Here is a 10,923-nt window from a genome sequence, read left to right on the forward strand (position 1 = left end):
AGCGAGTGAGTGATATACAGAGAAAGAGCCAAACTGGCATCAAATGACCAGGTAAAAGAGTTTTAAATCTTTAAGTGTTTTGTGGGTTTTATTTTAATACTAACTGCATTTTAGTGGGGAGATAATCTACACAGACTAAACACAGAGACAGTAGATTACATTAGATCAGTTGAAATGTGGAAGAATTCTCCACAGACAGGTAAATGGTTTCACTTCTAATCATACATAATTTTCCAAGACTGTAACTCTGGTCAAAATACTTTTTGAACCATGAGGGTCCCAAGGACTCTCTCAAATAATGGGGTCTTTCCTGTTGTTGAAACAAGCTCCTCACTGAAAATACAATATATCATTATGGGTCTGTTAGAAGGTACACTTTGATCCACACAGTTCAAAAAGTTAACATCTCAATGCCATCATCATCGAGAGTGGTAGTGGGGTACGTCGCATGTGCTCCGTAGGGAGGTGGAAGATCTCCACACTGGGGTGGTGTTTGCTGGGGTGTAGTTCCCCAGGCTGGATTTTCTGGGTTCCTAAAAGTGTCAAATCCAATGCCAGCAGAAGGATGTGGTTGTTTCACAACCGCAGGCATGATAACTATAGGAAGTTTGAGCTTTGGATCAATGGAACATTTGATTTTCATTTGGACCTGTGGAAACAAAATAACACACAAACAGTATTGTTTAGCTTTGTTTGTTTGTTTCAATGAATGTAGATGTTGATTCGCATGATTAGGAAGTATTTATATCAGCAGGCCTTTGTTGTTGCCCTGTTTTGTCACTAGAGGGCTCCCGTGCTTTAATCCAAGTTTCTCACTCTTTGTTTTTTTCCCTATTAGTGTTTGCACTTGCCTCTTAATGAGTGCTTTTCTTCCTTTATATGGAAGTACTTTAGTTCCTTTGAGTACTTAGATCCTTTGTTGTATTTCCTTTTGTGAACATTAAAAAGAAGAAAAGCAGTTTTCCAAAAAAATGATTTGTTACAGTCACCTGTGACAGAAAAGAGGTGCCACTAACCAACTAGCAGCCCAAATAAAACAACCAAAATAAAACAAAGACAAGCCATCCAAGCTTCCTACCATTAGTTATATTACTTAAGCAGTACTCAAGTACACAAACAAAAGGACAGCTCTACAAGTTGTTTACCTTCAGCATTTACTCCAGGTTGATGATGTGGCTGTTCAAGATGGAGGGGGGTAGGTCTCCAGGGATGGTGATCACCTTGGTCACAGTTTTTCTGCCAGAAGATGCTTCAACAGCCTCAGCCTTATCCTTAAGGATGTCGTGTGTGTAAACTGTCCTGTGGCCCTGGGCAAAGAAACTGTGTTTCTGATACAGTATGAATTTGGGCTTCACTGTGCGACTCGAGTTGTTGTTGATTTCAACTGTGACCACGAGAGCTTCGCCTGTAAAGTACAGAAAGTTATCCTGTATAAATCCCTGCCAAGCACAGAAAGACATTTCCTTACATCTACATAATATCTCTCTACAGGAGCTATAACATCCTTTCACTAATCAAAGGATCAATTCCACAGAAACACCCCTCACTGAATCATGCACACTGGTTTCCTGTTTACAAGCACTTTAAGTAGCTGAGAGCTGGGATGAAATAAAGCAGTATTTTTAAATGATGGGAAGTATCATTTAAAAATACTGCTTTATCTGAAGAGTGAAAGTGCTTGACTCAACCAAACTTATAGTCACTTTCCAAAAAATAAAAATAAGGGAGAGGGCAGAAACTGAATACTGAAAGGCAGTAAGCCAAGTAAAGATAATTACCTTGCATGTATCCCATCTGAGTGGTATAAACATCTACTGAAACCTTTCCAGAGCCCAAAACAGATTTATCCTTACAAGTATACTGAGGTTCCTAAAAAGCAGACACCCACATTATAAATGTGCTTTAAGGTAATGATCTCGTCTGCCTGAACACTATCAGTTATGAAATTTAATCGTTGCTTTTTTTTTTAGGATTAATGATTTCTTACCAGAAGTCCAGGAATACCCATGTCTGCCTTGGACACAAAAGTGAAGTGAGCCTTGGTTTTTCTTGTAATTGATTGTGTCAGCTCTGCTTTCACCTTATGAACAATTTTTCCACGGGCTCTTTTATAGGTTGATGGCAGCATTCTGTAAAATACAATACAAAATCATTCAAATGACCCACTAAGAAGCAGAATGGAAATCTAAACCTCTGATTAAGACAAGAAGAGGTACCCATCAGGAATCCTGAACAAAAAAGGAAATACGTGTCTTCCTTTTCCAATGACTTCAGTGCCTGGAAAAGAAGTAGGTGTTGTTTTGAACAGTCTGTTAAACAAGGAACAGTGTATCACATGTCAGCAACTGTGTTAATTCAATACATCACCATCGCGTCTTGATTCTCTCAAGATATCTTGTTTGATGTCATAATATTTCTCAGTAGCCCAGTAAACGTGGGTTTGATCTTGTCCGTAATGCTCACTCCAGCATACCTTCGCTCTCCCTTGTCCTCTAAAAATCAGCGATTGGATTTTGGTTTCACCAGACACCTCCACAATAATTCTTCCATTAATCATATCTCCATTCGTGAAGGTGTTTTTGCTGTTGATGGCATCGTATTCGATTGAGAATTTTTTAATGGTCATTTTCAGATGGCAAAAAGTGGGATAAAAAAATTGTGTTGCAAAAACCAAGAGAAAACTCAGGCCAGTTGTGCCCAGCGCAGCCACTCTCTGGCTTGTTATAGCTGCTTTCAAGTATACAAATAATGTGAAACCAGTTTTTCTTGTATCATACACCCTCCCAAAGCAGTGCCACTAAAAGATTTTCAGCTATGGAAACTTAACGGGGTTTAACATGAGATTACATTATGAATGATTTGAGACACACTCTCTGGATAACCAGCATGGTCTCTTCACAACCACATATTGGGGCAGCGAAAAATACCACCTTGTTTCTCTTTAGTTATTTTTTATTGTAGGTGTGACTGCCACATGCTGGCTGCATCACATGATATATTTCACCACACCTACAGTAAATCTTCCACTTGATGCAGATTACATGCCATGATGTTAAAACTCTTTGAAATCCTAAGCAGAGGTGATGAGAAGTAACCTTAACAATAGACCCCCTTTTTCAGAGAGATGACAAAAGGGCCTTTTGGGGGGGGATTACCAAGGCTTAAAATTAATCTGGAAACACTGGCAAAACCTAAAACATACCAGGAAAAAAATGTTGCGGTCAATATTTTGATGGCCCCATGAACTGAAAGCAATTAACTCAAAGTAAAAGATGTCTAGTTATGTCAGCTTCATGTTTTGTGGTATATCATGAAAAATTACTAAAATCCAAAGACCACCCCAAAGACGTTTATTTCGTTAAAAAAGTTTATTATCATACAGAGCTTTATTTCAAAGATACCAAAAAAACAAAACAAAAAAGTGCATTATATGTCACCTGCAGGCTTGATATTGTAATGCTGTTAACCAGTGAATGGAAAATATTTTACTCTTTACTTTTCAGAAAGGGATCCTGGGATCGGAGAGCACGGGATGGAACATAAAGGTGCAAAAGATCAGAGAGGTATGAAGGTGGCAATCCATTTAAAGCTTTGTAGGTGAGCAGCAGGACCTTAAAATCTGCTCAAACCTGACAAGATAGCCGATGAAGGGATTTCAGTACAGCGTAATGCACTCAAATTTTCCAGTTTTAGTTAAAATGCGAGGCGCTGCATTTTGCACCATCTGTAAACCTCTAAAACTTTTCTTTGGTAGCCCAGAAAAGAGATCGTTACAATGATCAATACGTGAAGACACAAATGCATGGAGAAGAACCTCTGCAGTCTTGCTTGATAAAACTTGTCTGATTTTGGCTATGTTCCTTAAATAATAAAAGGTGGTCTTTGTTGTCTCTCTTACATGAGACTCAAAGGAGAGCACTGTGTCAAACCACACGCCCAAGTTTTTTACCTTCAATTTTCAAGATTAAATTTTGGGACATGTATTGAAATTTTTGTGGTCCAGTGACCATCAACTCTATCTTATCAGTATTAAGAAGCAGGAAGTTATCCGATTACCAGCCCCTAATTGCAGATAGACACGATTCTAATTTAGACATGTCAGCACAATTTCCAATGGTTAAAGGAACATAAAGGTGCAGGTTGTCAGCGTAACAATGAAAAGTTACATTAAAAGAACGTAAAAGAACACCAAGAGGCAGCAGATACAGGGAAAACAGCAATGGGCCAAGTACAGAGCCCTGAGGGACCCCACGCCCCACTGCACAGGTCTCGGAGAGATCATTTTTAAAACTAACAGTCTGAGATCTCCCAGACAGATAAGATCTCAGCCATGATAAAACATTTCCTGTAACTCCAATAAAATGTTCAAGCCTATCCGATAAAATACAGTGATCCACAGTGTCAAATGCAGCACTTAGATCTAGTAGTACTAAAACTGAAGTGCGATCACTGTCTGCATTTACCAACAGACTGTTTGCCACTTTGATTAAAGCTGTTTCTGTGGAGTGATTTGGTCTAAAAGCAGACTGAAATGGTTCAAACAGATTGTTTGTTGAAAGATGATCAGTGAGCTGCTTAAAAACAACTTTTTCAAAGACCTTAGACAAAAAAGAAAAATGTGAGATGGGTCTATAGTTTGCAACTAAGTCAACATCCAGTCCAGGCTTTTTCAAGATTGGCACTACCACAGCAGATTTAAAACATTCAGGGAAGACTCCGGTCATCAATGAAGTATTTAAAAGAAACAGAATGTAGGGTTCTAATACTGACCACAGTTCCATTATAAGTACTGTTATACATTTTCTGCTTTCTGGAACACGTAGACACTTAAGATATGAAGTGTTTGATTAAAAAAAAAAAACAACAAAAAGAAACAATCAGGAGTGGATACTCCTATATGAGGCAGTTAAACACACACTATAGGGATTTGGTATAGTCTATAGCCACAGAAGTGCTTGGTGAACACTAGAGTGGCTCTTAATGACCACAGTATGCTTCTCGGTGTTTTCACACCATTTCCTGGCAAAGCATCTGGTCAGACCTGTTGCTAGGATTTATTCTCAAAATCTGGCAATGGAGGGTACATTGCATATGCTCCATAAGGAGGAGGGGGATCTGACGGTTGGGGAGCTGCTATTGGTTGTTGTGGCTCAAAACCCCACACTGGAGGGTTTGGGTTCGGGTTCGGGTTGAATCCAAAGGGGGTAGCAGCAGCAGCGGGATAGTGTGGTGGCACTGCAGGATAGGCCTGGAAGGCTGGCAGGATGGCTACAGGAAATGTAATCTCTGCAGAAAAAACACTTTTCGCAAACAAATGAACAAAGCGTGACAATTGTGTTCAAACGCTTTCAGCAGCTTTACACAAAAGTCTTTCACTGTGTAAAATAAAGAACCGACAGAGAGCTTTAAATATCGCTCTGCTGCGATAACAAAGTAAAATGAAATTCATTTTCTTTCGAGGAACAGAGCATTCCTTCTTGGACCATTTTAGGTTAGCACAGCATAGATCTGGGCTGTTAGCTGATCTGGTGACTGATCTCCAGTGTGACAATGGGTATTAAGTTACTGACTGGAAACAGTCTTGACTATAGGCAATACAATCCAGTCATATTGTATTGTGTGAAAGCAATGTGACGCAGTATAATTACTAAGGGAATATTTTTGAGGGCAACATAGAACTACTTTAGGCACCTTTTTTATCAAATCAAGATTTTTAATGGACATATTGGTGAAAGCTTTTTTAGTATTTAGACACAATTAAAAGTCAAAAATCTACTTTAAGCAACTCTTTCAAATAACAAAAAACGGGAATGAAGAAGGGAATAGCATCCGACCGTTGCTTTGGATTAAGTGCTATAACAACTGTAAGTGTTACAGTATAGCTGCCTGGCAGACAGGATGTGATGAGTGTAGAAATAATAACCAAAATAAAACAGGAAGAGAGGCACAGCTAAACAGGGAAGCAAGATTATATTAATCCGGCAGAGCTTCAACAGCATTCCGAGGGAGACTGGGGATGCAGTGGCTTGCAAAAGTATTTGGCCCCCTTGAACTTTCCCACATTTTGTCACATTACAGCCACAAACATGAATCTATTTTTTTGGAATTCCACATGAAAGACCAATACAAAGTGGTGTACACGTGAGAAGTGGAACGAAAATCATACATGATTACAAATAAATAACTGAAAAGTGGGGTGTGCGTAATTATTCAGCCCCTTTGCTCTGAGTGCAGTCAGTTGCCCATAGACATTGCCTGATGAGTGCTAATGACTAAATAGAGTGCACCTGTGTGTAATCTAATGCCAGTACAAATACAGCTGCTCTGTGACGGCCTCAGAGGTTGTCTAAGAGAATATTGGGAGCAACAACACCATGAAGTCCAAAGAACACACCAGACAGGTCAGGGATAAAGTTATTGAGAAACTGAAAGCAGGCTTAGGCTACAAAAAGATTTCCCAAGCCTTGAACATCCCACGGAGCACTGTTCAAGCGATCATTCAGAAATGGAAGGAGTATGGCACAACTGTAAACCTACCAAGACAAGGCCGTCCACCTAAACTCACAAGCCGAACAAGGACAGCGCTGATCAGAAATGCAGCCAAGAGGCCCATGGTGACTCTGGACGAGCTGCAGAGATCTACAGCTCAGGTGGGGGAATCTGACCATAGGACAACTATTAGTTATGCACTGAGTGGCAAGAAGAAAGTGGGAAAGTGTGGGAAAGTTCAAGGGGGGGGCGAATACTTTTGCAAGCCACTGTATTAAGTCCAAATGGACCCTGTTCAGCACTTCCATTGCCGAAGCCGCTGCACTGAGCTGCAGCCGCAAGGTAGTTGGTGCCTGTCATGGTGGTAATCCACGAACCAAATGGGGGACACCAGAGGTAAGCGGAGCCACCAAGCTGAAGAAGGAGTCCTACCGGGCTTGGTTAGCCTGTGGGACTCCGGAGGCAGCTGATAGGTACCGACAGGCCAAGCGGAATGCGGCACGGGTGGTGGCAGAAGCAAAAACTCGGGTGTGAGAGGAGTTCGGAGAGACCATGGAAAAAGACTTTCGGACTGCCTCAAAGAGATCTTGGCAAACCGTCAGGCGACTCAGGAGGGGAAAGCGATGCTATACCTGCTCTGTGTATAGTGCGGGTGGAGTGCTGAGAAAATTGTCCGGCGGTCGAAGGAATACTTTGAGGACCTCCTCAATCCCACTGGCACGTCTTCCGTGGCGGAAGCAGAGTCTGGGGATGAAGGGGATGACCCGCCAATCTCTGGGGGCGAGGTCACTGAGGCAGTTAAACAACTCCTTGGTGGCAGAGCCCCTGGGGTGGATGAGCTCTGCCCCGAGTTCCTGAAGGCTCTGGATGTTGTAGGGTTGTCTTGGTTGACACGTCTCTGCAATGTTGCGTGGAGATCAGGGGCAGTACCCCTGGACTGGCAGACCGGGATGGTGGTCCCCATCTTTAAGAAAGGGGACTGGAGGGTGTGTTCCAACTACAGGGGAATCACACTCCTCAGCCTCCCTGGGAAAGTCTATTGCAGGGTGCTCAAGAGGAGAGTCCGTCTGTTAGTCAAACCTCGGATACAGGAGGAACAATGCGGTTTCCGTCCTGGTCGTGGAACACTGGACTAGCTCTTTATCCTCTCAAGGATACTCGAGGGCACATGGGAGTTTGCCCAACCAGTCTACATGTGTTTTGTGGACTTGTAGAAGGCATTCCACCGTGTCCCTCGAAGGGTCCTGTGGAGGGTGCTCCGGGAGTATGGGGTGTCTGGCCCATTGCTAAGGGCCATTCAGTCCTTATACGACCGTTGCAAGAGCTTGGACCGCATAGCCGGCAATAAGTCAGACTTGTTCCTGGTGGGTGATGGGCTCCGCCAGGGCTGCCCTTTGTCACTGACTCTGTTCATAATTTTTATGGACAAAATTTCTAGGCGTAGCTAAGTGGCGGAAGGCTTTCACTTCGGTGGTCAAAGGATCTCATCTCTGCTTTTTGCAGATGATGTGGTCCTGTTGGCTTCATCAGGTGATGGCCTCCAGCTCACCCTGGAATGGTTCGCAGCCGAGTGTGAAGCGGTGGGAATGAGAATCAGCACCTCCAAATCTGAGACCATGGTCCTCAGCCGGGAAAGGGTGGAGTGCCCACTCCGGGTCAGGGACGAGACCCTGCCCCAAGTGGAGGTTAAGTATCTCGGGGTCTTGTTCACGAGTGATGGGAGAAGGGAGCGGGAGATCGACAGACGATTTGTGCAGCAGCTGCAGTGATGCGGACGCTGTACCGGTCTGTTGTGGTGAAGAGAGAGCTGAGTGTAAAAGCAAAGCTCTCAATTTACTGGTCGATCTACGCCCCTACCCTCACCTATGGCCACGAGCTGTGGGTAGTGACTGAAAGAACGAGATTGCGAATACAAGCGGTAGAAATGGGCTTCCTCCGAAGGGTGGCTGGCCTCTCCCTTAGAGATAGGGTGAGAAGTTCGGCCATTCGGGAGGGGCTCAGAGTAGAGCAGCTGCTGCTCCACATCGAAAGGAGCCAGTTGAGGTGGTTCGGGCATATGACAAGGATGCCCCCTGGGCGCCTCCTGCACGAGGTGTTCCGGGCATGTCCCACCGGGAGGAGGCCCCGGGGCAGACCCAGGACACACTGGAGAGATTATATCTCTCGGCTGGCCTGGGAACGCCTTGGTCTTCCCCCAGATAAACTGGAGGAGGTGGCTGGGGGAGAGGTAGGTCTGGGCTTCTCTACTTGGGCTGCTGCCCCCACGACCCGGCCCTGGATAAGCGGAAGAAAATGGATGGATGGATGGATGGATGGACGATAAAAAGGTTTGTTTTCTGCATTATTCGTTCGCTTACGCACAAGTCTACTGTTGCTTGCACCTCTGATAAAGTTTCACAAGTGTCAGATTTCTTTTTATAGATATAAAGATATGGATATGTACTGATAAATGATCAGAATTATAATATTTCTGACTGTCTGAGGCAAAATTTCCCCGATTCATGCTGAATCGATCGAATTGTGGATTGAATCGAATCACGACCTTGTGAATTGGAATCGAATAGATTCTAGAAATCAGTGACGATACCCAGCCCTAGTCAATAATTTTGGACAGTAAGGTGGAATAACCAACTAATACAGTTTTAAGACTCACTGCAGTTTCTAGCAAACATTTTTCAAGCTGCTTACCCTGAGTCTGTGCTCAGCTTTGATGATGTTGCAGTTGAAGATTGAGGGCTCCACATCACAGGGAATGGTGATGACCCTTGTGACAGTTTCTTCTGCAGATGGAGGGATGGCGTCTCCCACCTCTTTCAAGAGGTCTTTAGTATGGACCCTTCTCTTCTTGCAAAGAAACTGTGCTTTCTGTACAAACAGTAAATGGTAAATGGTGTTAAATTGAATTTATTTGCCAAAGACAGTGACTATATCAAATTTACTCCTGACCCCATAGGCCCCAACGTGAACCTTGGAGCACATACTTTTATACATCAGTTAATGGTTGTCGTGTCCAAATTGCCCAAATGGACTCTAAGGTTTTAGAAGAAGCATTACATTAGGATGTGTCATATGATGAGTAGAATATAAGGGTTCACATTAAACTGGAATCACCAGCCACAAACACAAGATGTTAGTTTTGCATTTCAAATATGATGTTTTATTAGAAAAATATAGTAACACAGCTTAAACCTATTCGCTGGAACGTTCAAGACAATTTACTACACAGCAAAAGCAAGACACAAGTAGGCAAAGTTCTTTGTGCTACAGAGTGCTCTGGGAGGCACACAGAGTCTCCACAGACTACTAAGGATCAAACCTCTACCAACATGACATTGATTATAAAACTCTAAGCATATATGAGTAGATATTTCTAAGCATAAATGACAATCAACAATACGAATCTGACAAACTCTTGTAAATATATTATTTACACAGATATTAAATGTATACAATCTTACAGTTTAAATAGGAAAGTAAATTAAAATCTGTTAGGAGTTAGAAGATAACAACTGCTAATATGAAAACCAGCATTTTCTGATTTATTGCCTCAATTGATGTCATCTTCACAGTTTGGGGTATGAAGGAACAAACAATAGGTGCTTGGTAGCTTTAACAGCACACCAGTCTGCTTTTCTGAATGTATTCAATCATTTGTGTCAAGTCTGTGTTTAAGGCTTAAATGTTCTCTCTCAAGGGAGATTTTCAAAGTGCAGTCTTATAATCATCAAGAGTGGTAGTGGGGTACATCGCATGTGCTCCGTAGTGAGGTGGAAGATCTGCAAGTTGGGGTGGTGTTTGCTGGGGTGGTGTTTGCTGGGGTGTAGTTCCCCAGGATGTTTTTTCTGGGTTCCTAAAAGTGTCAAATCCAATGCCAGCAGAAGGGTGTGGTTGTTTCACCACCGCAGGCATGATAACTATAGGAAGTTTGAGCTTTGGATCAATAGAACATTTGATATTCAGTTGGACCTGTGCAAACAAAATAACACACAAACAGAATTGTTTAAGATTTTTTTGTTCAGGAATTATTGATTTCAGCAGGGCTTTGTTGTTGCCATGTTTTGTCACTAGAGGGCCCTCACGCTTTAATCCAAGCTTCTCAATCTTTGTTTTCTTCCATTAGTTCCTCTGAGTACTTACATCCTTTATTTTATTTCCTTTTGTGAACGTTAAATTGAGGAAGGAGAAAAGCAGTTTAACAGTTTTCCATAAAAATGATTTGTTACAGTCACCTGTGACAGAAAAGAGGCGCCACTAACCAACTAGCAGCCCAAATAAAACCTTTTAAATGGCATATACAGAAACAAAGACAAGCTTCCTACCATTAGTTATATTACTTAAACAGTACTCAAGTACACAAACAAAAGGACAGCTCTACAAGTTGTTTACCTTCAGCCTGTACTCCAGGTTGATGATGTGGCTGTTCAAGATGGAGGG

General features: G+C 42.5%; 2 protein-coding genes across 3 annotated transcripts; both read right to left on the reverse strand.

The window, feature by feature from the left end:
• Nucleotides 1-60: 60 nt before the first annotated feature.
• On the reverse strand, nt 61-9,354 carry LOC102306494 (arrestin domain-containing protein 3). 2 transcript variants are annotated; one of them, XM_042221247.1, is made up of 6 exons: nt 2,368-6,057; nt 2,217-2,277; nt 1,988-2,129; nt 1,779-1,869; nt 1,146-1,405; nt 61-649 (listed from the first exon to the last, which is right to left on the reverse strand). In XM_042221247.1, the coding sequence occupies exons 1-5, from the start codon at nt 2,624-2,626 to the stop codon at nt 1,155-1,157; spliced, it is 804 nt and encodes a 267-aa protein (XP_042077181.1). In that variant the 5' UTR covers nt 2,627-6,057; the 3' UTR covers nt 61-649; nt 1,146-1,154. The 2 variants fall into 2 exon arrangements, with proteins under 2 accessions (XP_042077181.1, XP_014189225.1); XM_014333739.2 differs by lacking the exons at nt 2,217-2,277; nt 2,368-6,057 and adding an exon at nt 9,178-9,354.
• An 8-nt stretch (nt 9,355-9,362) lies between these two features.
• On the reverse strand, nt 9,363-10,923 carry LOC121814583 (arrestin domain-containing protein 3-like; the record flags this gene model as incomplete). Its single annotated transcript, XM_042221246.1, is given in 2 exon segments — nt 9,363-10,455; nt 10,876-10,923. Coding segments are annotated over 2 exon segments (312 nt in total), but the record flags the coding sequence as incomplete, so codon positions are not given.

This window comes from Haplochromis burtoni, unplaced genomic scaffold (genome assembly GCF_018398535.1).
Source record: "Haplochromis burtoni strain Fernald_Lab_line unplaced genomic scaffold, NCSU_Asbu1 Contig_63, whole genome shotgun sequence".
Taxonomy (NCBI): domain Eukaryota; kingdom Metazoa; phylum Chordata; class Actinopteri; order Cichliformes; family Cichlidae; genus Haplochromis; species Haplochromis burtoni.